This window comes from Crocodylus porosus, unplaced genomic scaffold (genome assembly GCF_001723895.1).
Source record: "Crocodylus porosus isolate Cpor-Errol unplaced genomic scaffold, CroPor_comp1, whole genome shotgun sequence".
Classification (NCBI taxonomy): domain Eukaryota; kingdom Metazoa; phylum Chordata; order Crocodylia; family Crocodylidae; genus Crocodylus; species Crocodylus porosus.
In genome coordinates, this window is record NW_017728931.1 from 52960017 (window position 1) to 52983631 (window position 23615).

Consider the following 23615-nt stretch of genomic DNA (forward strand, 5'->3'; position numbering starts at 1 on the left):
AAGAGTGCAAGGCTTCTCCCCATTTGAGGGAAGTCATTTTCTTTTCTGTGGGGGAGCTATGGGTGATCTAGAGGTGGAAGAAGGTTCATTTTGCCATTGTGAAGAGAAAATGGGAAGAGCGCTAAGTGTGAGGTCAAGGAGAGAACTCCTGTCCATCTCTTTCAGATGAAAGGATAACTAAAAGGATGAATATAAAGGTGCTAATGACTGTGAATGCCCTTAAAGTTTGGGTACAATGTGTACTAGCAAAGTGGCTAGTATTCACTTTGGATTCAGATTTGGCCAATTCAGGGGACAGTGATTCGATTCAGTGATTTGAATCACTGTCCCAATTCAATTCGGACGAATCTCTGAATCAGCCCCCGCCCGCTCTCCCAGCCCAGCAATGGCTCCCTAGCTCCCAGCACTTGGGGGAAAAAAGCCCTGGCTCAGCAGGTGCTGTCGGGGGGGGGAGCAGACCCTGCTACCCACCACTGCCACACGCTGTGTGGAGGGCTCTGCATGAGCCCTGGGATCCCCCCTCCACCTCGCTCTGCCAGCCGCCACATGGATACCCTGCCTGGGCCAGCTCTGACCCTTTAAGGAAAAAAACATGAAAAAAACCCCGGACTTGCCGCTCCTGCTGGCAGGGGGCAATTCCCACTGCCCTGCATTGCCCCACACCACGTGGGGGGCTCTGCATGAATCCTCCGAAGCCCCAAAGCCGCTGCAGGAGCGGAATCCTGGGGCTTTTCTCAGCTTTTTTTTTTCCTTAAAGGGCCAGAGCTGGCCCAGGTGGGGCACCCATGTTGGGGCTGGGGGTGAGGGAGGGAGGGCCAGGGGCTCGTGGCAGAGCCCCCCATGCAGTTCGGGGCAGTGGGGATCACCCCTCTGCCTGGAAGCACCCAGTGAGCACTGGGGCTTTTTTTTAAAGTACCGGGAGCTGAGGCAGGCAGGGCAGCCATGGAGGAGGCTGGGAGAGTGGGGGAGATCAGGGGGACTGGCAGGGGCCCCCCATGGTCCCTTCCCCTAGCCTCCCCTCCCCCGCCTCTAGTACTTACCAGCTCAGAGTCGGGGGCTGCAGCCACCAGGGACTGCCTGATTCATCAAAGCTCTCCAAATCTTTCTGGAAGATTCAAAGAGCTTTGAATCAATTCGGACCTTTAGATTGGTCCCCTGATTCCATTTGGATTTGGAGATTCGGCCACCGAATCAGGCCAAATCTCCTCCAAATCAAATCACCACCTGAAGCTTCGCACAGCCCTAACGTACACCTCCCACCACTAGACAGCATTAAAGAATAGCTCCTCATCTTTCCGAAGACTGAAATATGGAGGTTTAAGATTATTCCATCACTAAATAAGGTTGCACAGCTTGTATTTTAAAACTTGAGTTTATCGTATCTGTTTTTACCATTTCTGTAATGAGAAATCTGTCCCAGAGAGTATGGAACATGAGAGTTGAGAGCTAAGAGGAGCTGCACACTAAAGCTGTAAAGGTAAAGCAGGGAACTCATACATGGTCTGTGTTGTGTATCCTGTTTGGCTGGTGAGGAATTGAGGCCTTCCAGAGACCTGCAAGGAAATGCTTGGACTGTCACCCATGAAAGGAACTTGCCATATCAACATCCCAAGGTCAAATAATTTGGTATTTGTGACTTTGAATGCCTGGTTTTATTTTCAGCTCTTTAATGTTATGAAAGGTCAGCAGGAATGAGCAACTTTCTGTGATAGATTTGCTTTTGTCCATGAAAGGTACAGGCTGCTGCTTAAAAAAAAAAATCTAAGTTAAAATGAAATTGTCTCGCGCAGTTAAAGATTCACACTAAACAGATACACTAGCAAGAAGCATAGGACAAGAAGTAGATTGCACATGCAGTTAAAAAGCAGGGTATGCTATTGCCCAAACTGAATTTGATCAGGGTACACGGTGCAACATCAGTTGTTCCATGCCCCATCTGAAGGTGGAGGGCTTGCATTGCAATTTCTGTCAGCGTCTGCTTGTTATTCAGCTTGTGCAGATCATCAAATCCTCATCTCCTCTGTGGTTTGGTGCTGCTGGTCCTCTGTGCCTGGATTTATTAGACACATTTATGGGTTTGGGAGGAGGAGGGGATTTAATTCCCAAACGGGAACCTCCCATTAGGGGTCTTTCCCCTAAATGTAAAAGAGAATCAAACAGCTCAATTTAGCAGCAGCTACAGCACTGTCACTGTCTTCTCTGGAAAGGGGAGGGTGGTGTGCCCACAGTGGATTTTAATATATTTGTCAGTGCCAGACAGCTTTTGATTAACCACAGTTGTGTCTTCCACTGAAGCATGACAAACAGGGCCATCCATCCTTTCTACCACCACATGCTCCCTTCCAAACGAAACTCTCGAGTCACTTATTCTCCCGTTAGTCCTTTATCAGATGGTGTTTAAACCGCCACTTGAAATCAGCCACACTGAGTCTATTATTGGCATTTCCACTTCTGTTTCCAGTTCTTAGTTTCTCAAATCGATGAACCTCTGTTATCATTATATTTATTTTCCGTCTGTGCCCTCAGAGCCATCAGCCAGTTCTTTTGTATTGGTGCACAAATCTTATTAACTTCTTGTTGTTTTTGCTTGTCTCCTAGTTTAAGAGTATATATCCTGGTTTTCAAGGGAGCTTCAGGGCTGTGGGGCCAAAGAGGCTATTCTGTTCAAGCAAGTCCCTGTTCAAGTCCCTAGAGGCATGACTCAGCCAGAATATATTAGGGAGCAAATTTCTACAGCCTCTGCCAGAAAGTCACAAGGAGCAAGTGTCTATGGGTGCTGCAATATCTTTTTTAAACAGTGAAGTATAATAGCCATTTTGGAAGGGGCTAAAGCAGCAGCAGTGGCCACCAAGCACCACTCCCTGGGGAAGGTGACCCACTTAATGAAAAATATTGGATAGTTGTGGCAATTTATATTTGAGTTTAAGCAGCATTTGCACCTTTACATGATGAGAAGTGTATATGAGGGATCACCTTCTGTCCTGTTGTCTGACTCTGTTAAGACTGGAATTGCTGATCATCTGCTATAACGTTTCAAGAGCATAGGAAGTGGGGTCTTTTGTGCCAGGTCTTGTTTCTCTGGAAAGCTCTCCTCCTTAATTTACATCTATGCATTATATAGCATCCTGCATCCTAAAAGATCCCCAAATGCTAAAACCAACATGTAAACTAATTGCAGGGAGTAGTGTACTCATTGCTAAAATGTAGTTATCCCTAGGATGAAAAGAATGAATTTCATTTAATCAAGACAACATTACACAGCAGTTCAGGACAGGAAGTAAAGTATATCTGTTTCATGGTAAAATTGCAGGAAAGAATTTTAAGGTAACCAAAATCTCTATATTTTGCCTAGGAAACTGAATGACCCTTACTTGTATGAAGAGGCCAGGAAGAGAGTTCATGTGACGCATATCAAATATGCAGGACTTCTGTTTTATATTTCATCTGAAAGATAGGACCAGAGGAAGATCCAGGGGTGGGTGGCAGTGTAGTTGCACCCCCTTCAACTGTGTGGCACATGCATTGTGAGCTCTCCAAACACACCAGCATGTCAGCTTAGTGCCTGCAGGGCTTTGCATGTGTCCTGAGGTCACCACACAGGCTCTGGCCACAGTCCCTGTTTTCAAGCAGCTTTGAGTCCAGGGAGTGAATGCTGTCATTGCCCATCCCTCTTTCCCCCTGTTGCTGAATTCAGGGCAGAGTGGGAGGAAGGGAGGATGAATGCTGGTGGTGCCCATTTCCTGGGTTCTGTGGCTATATGAAAGCAGAAGTTCTGGCCAGAACCTGCGCTGACAATCTGGTGAGCTCAGAGGCCATGTGGAGCTCCAGCAGGTGTTTCACTGACATGCCAGGGAGCTCAGAGAACTCACTGGGCATGCGCCACACAGCTGAAGTGGGTGTAGCTGCACCCCCTGCACCACTATCCTGGATCTGCCAGTGGATAGGCCCTAGAGCAGCATATGGCTCCCATACACTTTACTGAGCAACCGGTTAAATATTTGCTTTAAGGGGAAATTGCCACATCCAAACTGCAACCACTACTTGCTGCAGTACATAGGTATTCTTTACAGGTCTCTGATCCAACCAGGTATGTGGTTTGAACCTATTTAGCTTATCTAACTGAATCATATCTGTATCTTCCTTCCAGTGAAGACCTTGATTCTTTCTCTGCTGTCCCCAAGGGCACAAGATTTGTAAAATGTACTTCCTTGTGCCTTTGGGGACCATTGCACTGTTGGATGCATTCAATTCCAGTGAAAGTAAGGTAGTTAATATTCTCTTGTCTAGCAACCCTGCTGAAGGTAAAAAAAATCAGATTCTAGTTAGAGTGCTAAAGAAACCACATCATAAGTGGCTATCTAAGAGATGTGGAGAATCAACATACGTGGCTCCATGTCATACAGCCTGAGTGGTGCTGGGGAATAAATTGGGTTTCAAGACTTTTTTTGATTAGTTGTGGCGGTTATAGTCTCTGCAGGTGGGCTAGTGGGATTTATTTTAGCTAGCTGTAGAATTTAGTGGGTGCTACTTCATCCTCAGAAACTCCCAGTTTCCAGTCTTAAAATGGACCTATTACATTGGGCAGAGGTTGGCTGCTTAGGGACAACCAGCAGGTTCATCTACTTTTTCTTGTGACAGGCAAGGCCAAAGTTGCCAGGCATTTTAGAGAAGCAAGATTTGTGAGGTGGCATAGTACCTCTTTATTGGCCCATCTTCAACAGGTGGAAGAGTTGACCTAATAAAGAGTTATTGATGCCCAAAAGGTTATCTGATGTTCTTCCCAACTATACAAGATGGTCCAATAAAAATATTACCTCATCTCAGATATGCTTCTCTCCCATTTCTGGAACATTATGGTGACTTCACTATGACCATTTTTGAGGCATATGGAAATAGTTCTTACCCCATAGAAAAGATTCGGCTTGGGAAGGGTGTCAAGGGCTAATTCGTTACTTTGGAAAGAAAAAGGGTATGTGGCTTTTAATATACAGGGCTGTAGTCCTTAGCTAATCAGTGACGAGAGTAACAAATAGTAGAAAAGTGCAATAAGGGAGGCTGCCAGCCTGGAAAAGTAGTGATTCATGTAGTTGTTATAAAAGTCAAGTTTTGTGTTATATGAGATGCCTTTTAGGTTCTCTGCTGGTTTCTTTTCCCCAGTGCACCTCCTGGTGTCTTCTTGTCATTTTCAGTTTTTTGTTCTTATAACTAACTTGCAACATTTTTGGTCATTAAATCTTTCACCCTCTGGCTCCTACTTTTTGTGAGTACTCATGGTTCGCCTTAATATGACACCTGTAATACTTCAAAGGGTGTGCAGACTCCCATTTTTCTCCTCAAAAATGTTTTTATTTACAGTTTGACACAGGCCCAGAAGTGTAAGGGCACCCAGCAAATAATAGGTTTATTGCTGATTACCAAGTAACTGCCTAGGCAGAACTGCTTACACAAAAGCTTTGTCCTGTGTTGTGAGAATGCCTAAGGCTGAAACTCCTGGGAAATAGATGGCAAGAGTAGCTCAAATGTTAACAGAACTCAAAGAATAAGATGTGAATAATTTATTTCCATGAAAAGAACAGAACAGCCATGTGCCTTTCCAGCTGTAAATTTTCAATGCTATGAAAAAGGTCTGATGACCAATGTGAAATATATTGTTAAGGAAAGGAAATACAGAACATTCCAGTAAAGTTGAAGTAGCCATTGTGAAAATTACAGCTGACTAAGGGATTCCTTAGCATTTTGGGGAGCTGTCAAGAATTGGCTCATATGCTGAACATCACTGACCACACCTGCCATCTGACTACCAATGGTTTGTAGCTCCTTGGCCATGTTACCTACATCTCCTTGCAGTCCAAAAACTGCATGTTTTATCTCTTTCAGAGTGACCATGACTTTCTGCATAGTGTCCACATCAGAGGAGCCTTCAGCAGAAGGCATAAAATGGTCAGACATATCTGCTTTGTTCTGCATGGGAAATATCCCCCAACTCCCACCAGATATGCGGAGAGTTCTGCTCTCAAAACTGTTCACTTTTCCAGCAGAACCCCTTGAATTATCTGGTAAGAGATTCAGGATGCTAGTATTCTCGCTCTCTTCATCAGATATCTGGCAAGGAGGAAAAGGATGTGTAACCCTGTCCTTGTGATCCTTGAGGAAAACCGATGAGGAGGGCTGCTGGGGTGAAGACAAGTATGAAGGTCCACAGGAAGGCGTAAGATAAGGATGACCTGTGGTCTCTGGAATGACCGCCTTAGGGGATGAGATGGAGACGGTGGAAAAAGAAGTTGTTGTTGCAATAGAGCTGGTTAAATCTAAAACATACACATAAAAGAGAGAAAAATAAATATTTTGTACAAGATTTGCCTACAAATAACTTCAAATTTGTGGACTTTTGACTGTTGCAGTCGTGGCAAATTATTTATTTAAAAAATGTCTGAAGGCCCAAACTAGGATTTGTACCTCTTTGTGCACAGACCACCACAAACAGAGCAAAGCAGCATTTTTCCCCCCCTAATAGAATTACAATTGAAAAATACAAACTGTAGAATTGGTAGGAAAATAGAATTTTATGCCCCCCCCATAATAGAAAACATGTTTTTCCATTTAAGAATAATTTCCCCCATTTTAGCAAAGACAAAGCAAAACTCTTCTGCCAAAAATCAAACATTTTTTAGGAAAGCAGATGTGTCTTCTTTAGTTGAAAATCTAGTTTAATGTTTGACATAGTTACAATGGGGATGCGCTTAACTAGCCCTACCAAACAGAGAGAGGGCAGTAGAGTGGTTATCACAAATAAACAAATAAATATGGTGATGAATTGGCCCGGCTTTGGTAGGCACATGAAGGCCTCTGCTTGTTTTGTCTGGCACACTCAGAGAAGAATATTCTCCAGCACTTGCCAAACCTGAAATTGCAGTGGTGATGGCATTTGAGGGCACTCACAGTGACTGTTCTCAAGTTCTCTGTCTTTGGCATGCTTGAGAGAAGCCACAGGCTCCTAGAATACCTTCACTACTGCATTTATGGATTTGGCACATATAAGTGAGAATGGGGCATGCTGGAGAGCATCCCTCTCAGAGGGCCCTAGGGGCACAATATGGATGTGCCCTGAGTAACTTAACAACAATAAAGAGCTATAAAAGCTGAATTTTAATGAACGCTACAGTGGTGTATGAATTTTCATACACCACTACATTCTAGGGTGGGAGCAAAACCAAAAATGAACCCTCCCCCTTACAGTATATTTTGGACTAAGATGATCACATTATAAAGTTATACATCTTGTCTTATCAGTGCTATTGAATTACCTGGGTATAGTATTGTATGGAGTAGATTATTTCAGAGCTACAAGCCAAAATGGAGAAGACTCTAACTGATGGACGCTTGGAAAGGTACAATTACATTGGTGGGGGCGGGAGTTCCTTGTTAGGCACTTTCTATCAATTGAAAAGAAACCAGAGGAGGAAGAGAGAGTTTTTTTTCCCCTGAGTTCCCATTGATAAATAATCAGTTCCAGTTTGGTCTCAGCGGTGACTAAATGGGACTTAAATAAAATGTCGCCATCTAAGGGTGAAGTGACACCTTAAACTTAGACCATACTAAATCTTGAAATGTTAAAGTTGTTAAAGTTAAAGTTAAAATGTGCTGTGAGTGGTCCCATGGTACAGGTTAATAACATTTCCTACCTGCACAGCTCTGACTTGTCACTGGCAGGGAGTGGAGGGGGGTGGTGGGGTTGGTGACCCAAGGGCATGGCTAGGAACCAGGACACCTGGGTTGTATCCCTGTTGGGGTAGAGGGTATGGGTGGTGCACCCTGGGATGCTGGAGGACTGCAAATTGATCATTTTATGTTTGTGTCATAGACTAAAGTTACCTTACCACAAGCTAGGTCTCACAGCCCAAGTTAACCCTCAACTGAAGTAGCATAAATTTAAGAAACTTGGAAAGCATTTAGCATGAGTTAATGAGCTTTAACATGTAGATGCTCACATTTTAAGTGTCCTAAGTATGATCCAAGGGTAACATGTAATGTCACACTAAGTTTGAAAAAGAGATTCAGTTTGGTTTTGCTTCACCAGCCACAGAACTCAGTAGACACATAAGTTCAGGTAGTATCTCCATTTTGGACTGCAAGTTTCCTCTGGTGTCTACAGCTAGGCTTCTGTGCATGTCTGGAAGTGATCAAGTTTGATCAGTGAGGCACCTAACTCACTTAAGTTTCTTTGTGATTCACTTTGGTGTTGGGATTTGCCTAAGTCCATTGTGTGGCTTGATCCATTACATATGTTCAGAGCATATCTAACTCATATTGACAGGACGGAATTCAACTCAGAAACCACAGTGGGGATATAACTCTCTACTTTTTGCCCAATAGTCTTATAGTTAAAGCACTCAGGAAGTGGAAGATATAGGTTTTAGGTCCTTGTTACCCTGAGGGAATTCAAACCTTGGTCAAATCAGATTGCTCCCCTGAGAACTGGGATGTCTAATACTAAAAATGTCTGAGATCAAACAAGTTTGAAGGCATGTGGCAGAGTTGTGCCTGTAGGTGGACTTAGGTTTTAAAAAGGGGATGCAGATGGTGTGATACATCATTACATATTACAATGTGTAGTTTTATCAAGTTAAAAAGAAACCAGGAGCTTTACTAATAAGTCAAGCTATATTATTCAGTTTAAGATTGGAGTAAAAGCAAATATACATTTATTGGAATGTCCATTAATTTGCTATATAATATAGTACATATACCCCCCAACAACTAAGCAAAAAGTAATCAAAATACATTGTTTCAGTAGTCCTGCAGTCATTGTAATTGAATGGACGTCTCTTTTTCAGATCCATAATGCAAAATCTAGCCTTCTTGAACATCTTGATAGTGAATCTAATGCTTCACTAAAAGTTATTTCCACACCTGAGTTAATGTTTTTGGCTAGAGTTAAAACAATCTGCAGGGCTGTGAAACAGGAGCTACATTACCAGGAGCAGCTCACAGATAGCAGGATTCCAAAAGAAAGGATAGCTTGATGAGCTGAACAATACCATTAAAAAGAAGAGTGGGTTGCTAAGCCGAATGGAATGAAGAGTTTAGAAGGAAACGGGTAGAGTATAATGAGCCATGAAGTCAGTTGACTCCATCACTGCTGCCTGAATAGAAATGTTGTTGCCACTGACAAGCAACTTCTATTAAACTTTGGGTGGGCCAGGAATCAAAGGGGATATTCCTGTACCCCCTGGCTCCACTCTTGGTTGTGGTGTTGCCAACTATAGAGCTTAGCTGTTTGACTCATTTTCTTTTTTCTGGTTTTGAACGTTAGAGTTTATACTTTTTAAGTTATCTTTTTCTCCCCGTGAACCTGGGAACTAACTAGAAGGGCTCTTTTTAACCTCCAAATTTGTCAAGAATCAGAAGCGTTAGAGTTTGTATATACCAGCATATAAAGTTCAACTACTGTATCGCTAAGGACATTGTCACAATAAGGGAAATAATTTTTTATTTTGATTTGCTTGGAAATTAACTATAGTATATCTTTTGAAGAGATGAGATCTGAGCTGGCCCTATATTTTGCAGTATTTTGTATAAAGAAAAGTCATATGGGGATCCAAGCTGACTTCAATGACTCTTGTAGCGCATTTATAGCATTGAGTTTATCAACTTGTTAGGAGACTGTGATGGCTAGAACTAGAGGAAATAGAGATGGAATTGCTCCAGCAAATGATAGGGGTTGTGTGATAGTGATTTTCCCTGGAGAGCAATGAAGAGCTCATAGTTTAAGGTGGGTTGGTGGGGAGCAGGGTCATAACAGGGAAAAGAGTTCACTTAAGGAGGACTGTAGAGCTCCCAAAAACAAGGGGCCCTAAATGGCTGCCTGCACAGTTAGCAAGTGTTTGAGACCAGCTGTGTGGGTGAACCATTTCCCAGAATAAGCATTCAGTTATAGTGAAATTGATACTTAGTAAGTATAAATACAATGCAAAGTTTTATGTGAACACTGCTGAGCTCAATGTGTGGTCTCACAAGACCCAAAGGGTTTCATGCTGGCCTGATCTACATACCAGAAACCACCTACTAAGGCATGTGACATGGTGCTAAATTGTAACAGGTGAAAATTCACATTTACCAGCAGCGCAGCTACCCATTTAAAAATTCATGGGGCTGTCCCTGGTTTTCACACATTAGTCCTGAGAGCATGGAGCTTGTGGGACAAGCAGACGGTACAGAACATCTATTTCCGGGCCTCACTGGCATACAGTGATATTGCAGTAACAGCTAAATATGTGAGTTCCTTTGCAATCCTCTTCCCCCTACTTTTTAGGACAAACGGGTGACCTATTCCACCCCAGAACTGCTCTAAGTGATACTGGTTTGTAATGGGAATGGCAGGCTATTAACCAGAGTGGTTCATCCTTCCCCCCTTTAAGGAACAAATCGGTATTGAGCTAACCTTGGTATCAAGTTTTCCTGGGGAAATCCTCAGCTTTTTCTGAGGAAAATCTTCTGGCTTGTTTCAGTTGTTAGAGTGACAAAGGAGACTTATCATGGGCCGTGATCTTGGACCTTAGGAATGCCTACAGTGCAGTGGCAGAAAGCTCATGGCTGATGCAAAAAATCCCACCCTGTGCTCACACTCTATGCAAGTCAGATCTGGAAATGGGGCCGTAAGGGTGCCCTGAGGCCCCCCATTGTTATACTCCAGACCTGGGTTTCCAGCACAATCAAAAGCAGCAGCCTGAGGCTCTTCCAGAGCATTGTCAGCTCTCTGCTGCTTCAGTGTATACTTATCCTTAGTCTTCACACTCTAACTTTATGCTGATGCCAGATCTCATTGCTTCCTTATACGCTGATTCCATCTAATATGTGAAAATGCAAATACAATTCAAATATTTTTTCCTGAAGGATAAGTAAAAAAAAAAAAAAAAAAGATGATGTTTATACTTGCTCTAATAACTATAAGCTCAGAGAACAGGTTTCTTTTTTCCTTCCCCCTGCCTCAGGCCACTAATAATATGCTTCTCTTTACCAGTATCTAAAAAGTAAATGCATATTTAATTCTTAGTGACAGATATTCAGGAAATACCTTATGTACAACTAATAGAAGTCTTTACAGCCTGTCTCTGTTTTCAAATGTCTGCCACCAGGTGAAACAAGCTTTTAAAAATATTTTTTCCCTTAGAGTAGAAAATCCACTTGATGACATGTCCATGGGTAAATGGCCTCCTCTTCTATTCTGAAAATACCAGGCATCTGCTCAAGTGATGACAATTTAGTTTCATTTTTGACAGTAGTGATGCCTTATTGAAAGTACAGCTTGTTTCCTGTAGAGGTTCCAGCCTCTTCAAGGCAGTTACTTTAACTTTAGGGTACTGTTCAATTTGTTTTCCACACTTTTCAAAATAGTTATGCCCCAAATTATAAAATCAATCTGGTTCAGTGATCTACTGAGTGTCTGATATGTTGCCAAGCAGAAAATGGATACCCGCAAGCCATCCTCCACTTTCCAGAGATGGAAACACTATGCATGCAGCCCAATACTTTTGGTGCTGAGGGAATAAACAACATCATGCTGGAATGGCATGAATAGAAGCCAGAAGGGGAAGCCGCCTTATCCAGAACACGGGGCAGACTCAACACAGGAACAGTGGGGGGAGAAGAGGGGAATAATGCTAGTACAAGTCTTTCAAAATGGTTACCAAAAGACTGTGGGGTTTTTTTCTTTTTCTTTTTTGAGAACATTTCTTGGAGTACAACATTTTTCTAGAAACCAAAATGGAAAAGTGTCAAAAATGCCAATTTTAAACTTTAAAAAGCTACTTTCAAAAGTAATTCACTGTTTCTCAATACACGAGAAGTGTTTCTTGACAAGTGAGCCTTCAGAACACTGCACTGACTAAAATGAAGGTATTCCCTAGTCCCATCTCATCATTCAGAAGCTTTTTTTCTGACAATCAATAACTCTTAAAGGTGTGAGCACAAGATTACTAACTCCTGACATTTTTCTGTTTATAGAAAACTTCTCATGTGAGAAGAAAACAAATGGGTTTCATTTGTTCACCTGTCAAACTTATCAAGCTGCATAGTATCAAATATGAGGTGGGTCAGAGGACTGGGGGATATGGAAACTTTTACTTCTCAGTTTCAAATTAATCCCATGTTGGCAGTAACCAAAAGTCATTTATAATTATTGATAATTTGTTATTGGCTTAGGTGAAATGAGTTTGTGGTCCCTGTTCAAGTAACAGTGAAGTGGTTGGTACTATTCAGCGCTCCTTGTTAGCAGTCTCAACAGAGCCAAGTCCTGAATGGGCTATGGAAACTGAACTCCTGTCAAATTGTGGGAGTTGAAGAAGAGTAGGGGATGGGAGTGAGGAAATCTTTGCTGTGTCCCTAACCATGTGCTACCTATTCTGTTAACTGCAAAATTTCAATATGAGGGGCTCATAACCTTAACACTTTTCCCCAGCACTAAACTCACCTAAAATAAATTTTCAAGTGCTCTGGTAAGCAGAGAAACTGGTTACTAGATGTATTCTATAAATGTTGGCACTGACTAGTGATGTTTAATGTTATATATAATGACTGAAAGGAAAGCTGTTACTTAGCTGTTGGATAACTGATTGCCAGTTGAGTAGCTTAGAACAATTAGATTGTACACCTCACAAGAAATAGCAGCCTGTCTGTATTAGCAGGAGATAGTACTAGTATCTTTTTTACAGTATAAAATGTGTTAGGGTTGACTTGAGTTCAGTACTGTCACCTAATTGACATTCTTTAAGAGCTAGAAAGAGGATCTAGCCTGGAAGGGGAGCTAACAAAAGAATTTAAATGCAAATGACAGGAAATGCACAAACTCACCTGGCTTTGGAGAAGGATGAAGAGTCATGCTAGCTGTCTGCAAGTTTCCAGATATGGAGGTGTTGAAATTATTGAAAGTGGATGTAACAGGCCCAGGGAATTGTTTAGAGGAAGCTGGAGTAGATTTCAGACTGTCATTGTTGGTTCTGCTGTCCTCCATAGGATCTGTGGTGTTGAATGTAGGAGAGAGGTAAATGGTTTCCACAGAGTCCTCACTACTAGAAGAAAGTAAGTCCAATTTTGAGGTATTTTGGCTGGTTTTTGCTTGCGCTTCTGGGATTGATAACCAAGGATCAAGAAAGTGTTTTGCAGTTTGGGGATTATTTGCATCTGACTGCTTCCTTGAGGGAGGTTTCAGAGTGATTGTAGAAACAGGATTTGTGGCAGTGTTGTCACCGCTTCTGCTCCTGCTCCATTTTCGTGAAGATGATAGACTTATCTCTGAGGAATAGGAAGCAACACCTGTAAAGCAACAAATGAGAATGATTCTACCAAAAACATCTTGTGTCTTAGGTGCCTTTCCCAACTTTTCTCAAGTTAGGCAGAATTGCTCGTGTTACTATACTGCACTGAATAACCATAATTTCAAAGCATTTTATGATATATTAAGCACTACAACTTCATTTTTTTTTTTTTGTAGAGAGCATTCAGTGCAGGGAAGTAAATCGACTCTCCTGAAGTTATTGAATGAGTTAATGTCCTGCCTGGAGGTCTCCGCTGCCAATAGCGCAGTTGTTTGTCATGATACCAGAAAAAATGTGCTAATGTAACATTCTAATCACTACATCTAATTACAAGTAAGCATAAGTTACTAACTCTAAGCGTCTTGTGTGTAGTTAAAAAATTAACAATCAAACAAGAAGTTGCAATCTTGATTGTCATCTTAAACTACATCAGACCATGTGATTCAACAGTGGAATGAATGAGATAGGCAGTGACTCCTGAAATCCTTCAAAGTAAGGGTTTTTTAAGTTAACTAAAATGAAAATTAAATTAGCCAAAATATTACTTAGCAGCAATTTCTAAAAGCCCCTGTTTTTCTATGCTTTCAAAAGGGGATCTAGTTCCAGTTTCTTAAGCCAAAATTCAGGATGCCTTGCTCCCCTAATCATGGAATCAGTATGTGACCAAAATGGTTGCATTATGGGTTTGATGTTAAAAGTACAAAAACTGGCATAAATATCTTGATTAATTTAAGATTTGGAGGCATGACTTCAGTTTATAATATCAAAGATCCTTGTATACTTGCAGTAGATATAATTTATTTTATCAGAATAATGTTATCTGTGAAGGAAGTTTTGGATTTTTTTGCTGAAACCGAATTTCTAGACCAAATCTATCATTTAAAATAATTTTATTTGAATAGATGTCATACTAATGGAATTAGCAAGGAATCAAATCAGTATAATACTACAGGTTATTACAGCCATTGTAATCCTCAAATACTAGTCTCCAAAACTTCTTTTTTTTGCCAGGCTTGTTGCAAACTGTGTGTATCAGTGTTCTCCCCGAGATCCCATTATAGGCAAGGTGCTCAGATTGCTTTGTAGACATATATGTAACTGTGGAATGAATGACCCAAATACAGCTGCAAGCAGTGTAGCTTGTTTTTAGCAACACATACTATGCAACAACAATAGTCCACATGTGGAAAACTAGCGCACTTTCTACACGTGGCAAATAACTGACATGAGAAAATGACTTTATGTTGGAAGTTTTAAAATGCTTTTTAAAAAGTGAAAGTAAATTAGTCCAGAGAGTTGCAATTGTTTGTTTCAGAGATCACGTATAATTCTAGTTCTGATGTTTTTGTCAACTTGAATGCTGTGTGACTTGTCAAAAATCAAAAAGTGCAGGCTTATAATAGTGTCTAGCAGATGAGATGCATCATCAAGCAAATGTTCAAACAAGGTCACAGGGCTTCAGCTCTTGCAAGAGGCTTCCACGTATTCAGTGCATCAGACATACTAACTCTTCTAACCTGCTTAAACAATGCAAATGAAACTAAGGCTATCTTTTAATGAACAAAGAAAGTAGTGTAAGTCTTGCTAGTTACAGTAGAATTTAACTTAAGCTTCAAATGAATTCACATATCACTGAATCATCTGAGGATAGCCCACCTCAGCCCTCCCATTTCCAGAAGAAAACCATCTAAAATAATTAATGTAGATGCAAAAGAAAGTACCAGTGCAGTTTCTTTAGTGATAATGATTTGTTGGATCAGTCTTGGCATTTAGTAATGATTTTGAAGTTATGTGTTCTGTTAATTGTGGCATATTCAAGGGAAAGCAAATCTGGCAAAATTAAGTGCTGGTGACATGCTAGCAATGGAAGCAGTTTATCAGGCCAGCTGTCTCAGTCAATTCTATAAGGCACAACTGTGAAAAAGAGATTATTCAGTGAATTCTGCTGGAATCCTTCATGACCTCATGTTCGCTGAAATTGTCTCATTAATGAACAGAAGACATAAGGCAAAACATCCATATCAAGGTTAGCTGAATTGACTAATGCACTTTTTTAGAACAATTTGGTGAGCAAGTATTCATAGTATTGATTTCAAGAATAGACTTGTATCATTTTGTCCAAATTTATTTGCAAACAAGTAAAGCCAAGATGTTTTCACAGCATTTGATGATAATGTTGGGACAGTGCTGCATGATGATTGTGTTGATAGCAGTGATGATGAGGGCGCTTATTTTGATAAAGCTGTAAATATGGAAAAGCAGAGATGGCTTGAATTCAACATGCTTTGACAGTACTTGCAATTAAAATTACCAATAGGTTTCTTTATTGAGAACTCCTTTTAGCTTATAATGATAAATGTAAATGGACTCAACATGTCTAAATCTGATCATGGAAAGATTTTCAAGCTGCAGGTTTGCAATAGTATTTTGTAGTTTTTCGTTTTTAACTTGTAAAGGTTGAAGATAATTATGCAATACAGTATCCAAATGACTCAACAACATCAGGAAGCTCCTATTTACTATATATGTTAGTTAGCTTAATGTTATTGTCAAATTTATCTATTCAATCTTGTTAACAGAGTGTTTGATCTCAGCTTTTGTGTTGTATGACAGAGTTCTGTAAGTAGCAGATGACATGGTTCATGCTATTACTGAATAATTTATAACCCCTTTATAACCCATATCTACAAAAACTCCATAGCAGCCTGTGACAGCTAATATCATAACACAAATTCAGCAGTGATGGATAGTACTTTTCATGGGACTGGTATTTCACTGCTCCAGTATCCACATGCCTACAGCTCTGGTCAAATTCTGAATAGATTTGCATTGCCTTGCACATAGTCAAAACTAAAAACATAATTGCAATATTGCTGCCAGCTATACTGAAGAACAAAGACACTTACATACTTGCAATAGACATGAGTAACTGGAAACAGCAACTCTATCAGTGAAAATTGTAGCGCCACTTCTTATTTATGTATGTTGTGGCTGACATGACACTAACCCTTGGTCAGCATGCCATGCAGAAAGTTCATGATTTGGCTATTTGAAGTTCAATCCATTCTATGTAGCTCTTATTCAAAAGTCAAGATTTGTAATAGTATGAATCTTGTGAAACAAGTATCAGATTTCCTCAATTCTGATCAGGCACTGCTGTTGACATCTGATCAACTGCTATAAATGATTGTGAAAAAAGTGTAAGGGACCTGGTCAGAAACTTTAGGAGAACATCACTTCATTGTAACATTAGGAGAAGACCACGTTGCATTAGGAACTATGTCATGTGCAACTGGTTTTAAGACAATGGAGAAGATGGAAGCACAAGAAGACTTCAACACTGTAACATCCAAGGGGGCGTACACATGTACTAACCTTCTGTCAGTTAAATTGATTTAACCTTGTTAAGTAGACTTAACTGTCAAAGCATACGCATGTATGTGGAGCAGAGTCAACTTAAATGCAGCACAAGATAATACACCTCTGATGTGTATTATCTTGAGTCACAATAGTTGATATTGCTGTGTATCACAAGATGGTTGCCACCATGTCATGGAGTTGTACATGTGTGCGCTCTGATGTGGCTTAAGTTAAGTTGCCTTATTTCAGGTCAAACTAAATTCACCCCAAAGAAGCATCTACATGAGCTTGCACATGTCTGTTGTGGTGTCTCAAAGCAGTTTGAGATGCTGTAGAAGGCACCCCATAAACTAGAAAATGTTCCCTGTGCTGCATATTTGCAGTGTGGACTCTAAATTTGGTCCAGGGAATCCCAGTATCCAAAAAAAAAAAAAAGTGCCAGAAAAAAGTGTGAGGCGTGCACTCAGAGTTTGCCTGGAAGCAACTGGAGGCCAGGTCCTCCAAGGAGATGCTTTAGCACCCGGCCAGAGGATCTCCATGGCTACAGCATCCCCCTGCTGCTCCAGCATGCTGAACAAAGTAAAAGTGGGGCAGGGTTGTCAGCACTGTCTCCAGAGCTGGCTGGGACCCAGCATCTGTCCTGGGTTGCTCCAGAGCCTGCCAAGCACCTAGGGTCTGTTCTGGGCCCAAGCACAGAAGCAGGACCAGTACCAGGCAGGCTGCCTTGCAGCCATGCACAGGGGTCAGCTGTGCCTATGTCCGAGAAGCTGAGATACCCAGATCCCAGCTGCAGGCCAGCAGCAGAGTCAGGAGGACCCAGAGGCTGCGGCAGGAACTATGGGCAACCCTGGTAAGCAGGGATCTGGGTTTTCTGTTTTCCATGGAAAAAATGCAGATTCCCATTTTAAAGGGGAAACTCTGGGTTTCCCCATTTGCAAACAGCTGTCTGCAGGCTGGTGGAGTTCCAGCCTGAAAGAGCTACTTGCAAATGGGCAGCAAACCATAAGCCAGGGGCAGCCACAAAGCCTACCCAATGGTGTGGACGTGCGTGTGTGTGTGGGGGGGGGGAATTGTGTGGAGGGGTGGGCCCCCTAAACCCAAAGTGGGAAAATCTGAGGGGATTCCTGGTTCCAAAAACCACTTGGGGGATATGATGGGCCAGGAGGGAGGGGTGGAGGTGGCAGCAGGGTTGGGTTATGGGCAGGGTAGGGATTGAGGTGGCAGCAGGCTCTGCTCTATGTGTGTGTGTGTGTGTGTGTGATGGGCCAGGGCTGGTGGCAGGAGTGAAAGAGAGATGTGATGGGGATGGGGACACTCCTGGTATGAGCTGGGCTTGGAACCCCCATAGAGCAGAGCGTGCAGGTAGATGCCAGCCTGGAAGAAAGGGGGTTTTCCCAGCGCAATCCCTGGGCCCGAGTCAAGGGCTTCGCAGGAACTAGAAGGGAGGAATAGGCTGTAATCGGACCTGGACAGGTTACAGGGGTGGACAGATGAGAACAGGATGGGTTTCAACACTGACAACTACAATGTGATGCACCTGGGGAGGAAGAACCAGCAGCATACCTACAGGCTGGGGAACTCCCTTCTCGTCAGCTGCAGCTGGATCCACATCCTTGTGAGCAAAGGGGGAGCTCTGATTTCCTACGATTAAAAAAAACAGAAGCAAATGCCGAAGTATGTGTGGATGTACCGCAAGAAAGCTGATTCTTTCCTGGAGTGTACTTTTAAAAGAACCAGACATATTCACAGGGTCACAGCATGTGTAGTGGTGGTTACTGAAGAAAGTCCATTCTTCTGCTCATTCATACATTAACTTTGAAAAATTTTCTAATGAAAGAATATTCGTAGTTTTAACTTTGGTTTGTGCTTTTAGAGAAAGATACTCTTATTCTTAATGTTTGTTCAGGTACCTTGGGAAGGTACGGGCCAGAAATAATACAATGATTTTTGTGACCAGAGGACTTGTGAACTAAAATAAACAGTTTATGGAAATTGCTTCCAGCAACAATCTGGTTGTGTTTGCACTTGATTTCCTAAAAAGCCATTCAGAAAGACCCAGCAAGTACACGTTTTTCAGAGTCTTGGTATTTCACTTGTTCTCTGTACTAATAGGTCTGACGTTCTTTTGTTCTTCACAAAAATGGCACAAAAAGCATGCCATGCACACATGGAATATATTTGATGTTACTGTCACACTACTATCTAATGAAAAATCCATCTATTATAACTGATGATCTCGTGAAGACTGAACAAGCTATTGTTTAACTCTGTGATTGCACCAATAATGCCATAGCTATAACTGTTAAAGCAGACATATTAAACTATTTTCCAATAAAAGCAAAATGCATGCCACTTGCTCAGACTTGAGTGATATAAAATATTAATGGAACAGCCCTGTGGGTTTAATTGCTGGCACCAAACATTCTCAGATGCAATTGTTAGCAAATCCAGAATCATGTGAGAGAGGTGGCTGGAGAGTAGGTAGAGTTGTTGATACAGGCTGCCCAAGTAGCTGATGCTATTTGAATGCTTGTCAAATGTGGTTGCAGGAAAAGGCTGTAAATGTCACAAGTCTAGTCTACAGAGTAGTGGTAGTAAATGCAATTAGGTGTGAAGCTGACAGGTATATAAAATACTATCTGCAAAAATCCAAAAGCCATATGTATAATGCATCGTGATGTCATAATGGAGACACAGACTTCATTTTTTATGTTGTTCCTGCTGTGATGGATGGACAGTTAGATGTAACGTAAGATGATTCATTCAAAGCTAGCTCTGAAAATTCAGTCAAAATGCCACATTGTTACAGCTTAGTCTCCACAAAGGCTAGCTATTGATTGGCTGAAATATGAACAGGTTCATGGAGAGTTATGTAAAAACCCAACTTCTGCTTTGTTTGGTCATGGTCTTTAAGGACATGCCTTCAATACAATGTAGAGTAATATCAGTATACTATGTATTATGTTGCTGAGAAAATGATCAATTTTGCAACCTAGTGCCACCAGGATTAGTCCAATATGATTTCATCCAAAAGCTGTTAGATAAGATGGCTGTCAAAAAACCTTTTGACAGTTCAGATTCTCTTGCATCAGTGTCAGGACATGGACACCCAGAGATGGGGCCAAATGTGGAGCAGGGTTATTGGATAAGACTACAAACCAGAGTTGAGGTGAGCAAGCAGAGTCCAGGAACAAGCCAGATGAGAAAACGGGGAGATTGTGAGATGAGCAAAGTCTATGAGCAAGCCAAGTTAAAAAAACAGAAGAATGGAGTCTACAAGCAAGTACAGTCAGAAAACCAGGAGGTCAGGAAGCAGGAAGAGTTACCAGCGACACAGTCTGAGATTAGGAAAAGCACCATGGCCCAGGCACTTCCAGCTCCTCTCCCTAGGCTTATGTAGGGGAAGTCAGATGATAAGAGCTATCCACTTCTGTGTTAAGGGGTGGGGAGAATCAGATACTGAGGAAGGCTTTAGGCAGGCCTCATCCAAGCTTGTGGGGATAGCAGCTGTGCTGGTTAGGCCAAGGAAGTGAGTTCCAAGCTAGAAGCCTGACACCTTGTCTTATCAGCACATTCACAGAGAGCGCATCTACACATTCATTAATGTGCCATTGCTACTGTGCATTAAGTTTAATACCACTAATATGAGGTATTAGATAAAGGTGTAGTAGCTGCACTAATGCACAGTAGCAGAGGCAAACTTTTTTGTGTGATGCTTAATGCATAGCAAACTAATTCTACTGCACATTAGTGCATTAGAATGGTTTTTGCCATGACACGCTACTGCACAGTAGAATAGTTCACTGCACATTAAGGCGTCTTGAATAGCTGCGCCCAGAAAGATTGGTCCTAAAGTTCATTTCTGACCCCATCAAATATAGGAAGGTTGGTAGCATGCCAAAACAGAAGAACTGGATCAGCATCTGATGTGTGTGACATGCATCAGTTTTGCCTTGGGTTTAATGCTGTATGTGGCCCTGCTAAGGACACAGTGATACTGGTAAGGGGCAATAATGGTCAGATGCCACTTACTAACTTGGTTAACATCCAACTGCAATGGCAGCAGCACTTTGGGTGTCATTGAATACTTAATCTAATATAGTTGATGAGCTGCTTAGGCCAGATGTATGTGTCAAACATCTGGTCAGTCTATAATGCTGCTGCATCTGGCCCACTGGGGTACGGGTAGGCCATGGAGTTTGAGGGCATGACCAGCCACAGAATCTGGATCTCTAAGGTCCCAGTGAACATGGCCTCAATAGTAGGAGGTTGAGCAAGCACTGCACAACACAGCCTTTTGTCACCCTACAGTCTAGCCCACCACTGAGCTTAGCCCACCATTGCTTGCCCCACTGCCACTATGGTGGGCCCCACCATTGTGATGGTTGCTGCCACTCCATGTCCTGGGCCAGATGCAACCTGCAAGAACCCTCCCCTGCTGCCCCCAGTCTGAATCTGGCGTGGGGCCCGAGGTGAATTCTTCCATGCTCTCTTGGAGCATGAAACAATTTGGGAAGAAGTCCTTGATGTTGTGTATATGTTGAATAGCAAAGCTCAAGGTTTTGATGGTATTCTAGCAAAAGTCTATAAACTAGGATTTATAGCTCTGAGTGAGAGTCTAAGCAAGCTCCTCTGCTGAATCTGTGGGGAGGGGGTTATCCCTTAGACCTAAAGCTGAAACCATAATTAAGATCTATAAAGGGAAAAAAGAGAATGAATTGAGTGCTATGACTATCAGAGGATCTCATTCTTAACAACTTCAGGTAAGAATATTGGCTTTGGTACTCCTTTAACTGACTGCTTTTTACTCCCTGATAACACATTCCTAGAGTCTCATTAGTGGAAATGTTTGGGTTTTGTTAATTTTTGTGATAGATCCAAGAGAGATGCTGTGATCAGAACTGCCACTTGTATATGGCTTTTATTAATATCAAGATAACCTCTGATGCAGTCATGTATTCTAGCCTCTAGAACCTGCTGAGTAGGCTTGCGCACCCTGAAAAGTTTCCCATGTTCCTGACTGAGCTGAATGAAGGAATGAACAGAAAAGCAAACACTAGCACTGGCCTATGTTTGCTTTTTTTCTTCCTCTAGTGGAGTCAAGCAAACTTATATTCTTGGATCCTTTTTGTTTATGTGGTTCTATGCAGCATTTGTGGAAAAAGGAGTTGGTGATATTCCAGTAGGTGTGATTGAACCATTAGTTGTAGGATGTTCCAAGCAAGATCAAGAGTCACTGTGCAACTGCTTCATAAGGTGTTCTACACAGATGACTCTGCTTTAGTGGCCCATTCCAAATAAAACTCACAAATGATTGGCTGTTTTACAGCAATAAAAGACAGATTCTAGCTTAGTTTTACTGAAGGCTAGCATCATGCTTAAGCTGTCAAGCAGCAAGAGTTGTGTCACCCATACAGTACATTGGTGTAGAACACAAGTTGGCAACGTTTTTGGGCAAAGTGCCAAAAACACCTGCAACCTCAACTGTGATATGACAACTATTGGTAGAAAACTAGTTTAAAACGATAAAGCACCCTGTTCAAATTTGCTGATGACACTAAGATGTGGGGGGATGTGGGTACGCTAGAAGGGCGGAATAGGCTGCAATCGGACCTAGACAGGTTACACAGGTGGGCAGACAAGAATAGGATGGGATTCAACACCGACAAGCGCAAGTGAAAGCCTGCCATGCCCTCGCTCCCCCAAAGCCCCCCAGAGACCCCCCGCTGACCCTCAGCACAGCTGGAGGCAAGCAGGGCCCATGATGGGAAGGGGTTAACCCCCCACCGAGTGGGAGGAAGCAGCTGAGTGGAGCCAGGCCGGGTCAAGCCCTGACCAGGCCCCTACTTCGCCCACCTGCCCAGGAAGCGACATGAACAGGCTGCGCAAACAGGTGCGCTTGTCTGCTAGCACGTGAGTTAGCGTGGAGTTCATGCAGAAGGGTGTGTGGGAGGGTGCGCAGGAGGGCCCGAGACCCTACCTGTGAACCCCCCAGGGTAGACAGTCTCAGCCGTAGCCAGCCTACCAGAGGCATGACACGGATGGGCACGCGTTGCAACCCGAGGGTCCCCTCAGGCTCTGCGGCCCCGCCCCCTCAGAGACTGCCACTCAAACAGAGCCCATGGTTCCAGGCTCCACGCAGACGGAGCCCCTGGATCTTGGCTGCGGGGGCTGCCTGTCCCTTTTTCAGGCTCTGGGGCCCGGGAGCATGGCCACCTCCCCATGTGGGGTCTGCTCCCTTTTGGGGTCTCTGGCGCGCTAGCTGGAGGAGCTCCAGGCCACAGTCCAGAGACTGTGTGCCATCAGGGACTTTGAGCAGGAGATAGACTCCTACTGCCAGGCCCTTCTCCCCCGGGAGCCGGAGGGTAGACCACGGTCTCCCTCCAGGACAAAGGAGACTCCAGGACCTCCCACTCTGTCCAGTCAGGGGCATGGACCAAGGTGGTCAAGGGCCTTAAGGCCCACCGCACCAAGACCCCTGCCCCACTGGAGCTTAGCAACAGGTACATACCTCTTGCTGCTCCAGCACAGCCTGCTGAGTTGCCAGCTCCCACAGGCAACACAGGCTCAACTGCAGCTACCGCCCCCACTCTCCCCAAGACAAAATAAGGTGTTTGTTGTGGGAGACTCCATCCTGAGGGGGATTGAGGGGGCAATCTGCCACTCCAACCCCTTAGCCTGGGAAGCCTGCTGCTTCCCAGGGGCCCGCATCTGGGACATTGCGGAGAAGATCCCTAAGCTCCTTTGGCCCACAGACCACTATCTTATGCTCCTTATTCACGTGGGCACCAATGACATGGCTTGGAGCGCTCCCAGCCGGGTCATGAGGCGCTACAGGGATTTGGAAGTGGGGCTAAAGGGTCTGGGGGCACAGATGGTGTTCTCATCAATCCTCCCAGTCTTGGGCTATGGGCCAAGGAGGGAGAGGAGGATCCACATAGT

The 23615-nt window shown here is 43.0% G+C and overlaps 1 protein-coding gene and 1 long non-coding RNA gene across 2 annotated transcripts in view; one reads left to right on the forward strand and one right to left on the reverse strand.

Annotated features, from left to right (window-relative positions):
* LOC109316703 overlaps positions 1 to 6175 on the forward strand; it is a 33874-nt gene extending 27699 nt beyond the window's left edge. The window contains exon 3 of the long non-coding RNA XR_002102898.1: positions 6099 to 6175. This is a non-coding gene — a long non-coding RNA (uncharacterized LOC109316703). The remainder of the gene's footprint in view (positions 1 to 6098) is intronic.
* The window catches only part of ENTHD1 (ENTH domain containing 1), a 77109-nt gene continuing 58961 nt past the window's right edge, over positions 5468 to 23615 (reverse strand). The window contains exons 5-6 of the mRNA XM_019544963.1: positions 12850 to 13311; positions 5468 to 6308 (exon numbers count right to left, since the gene is read on the reverse strand). Of these exons, the coding sequence (XP_019400508.1) occupies positions 5707 to 6308; positions 12850 to 13311 (1064 nt within the window). The 3' untranslated portion in view covers positions 5468 to 5706. The remainder of the gene's footprint in view (positions 6309 to 12849; positions 13312 to 23615) is intronic.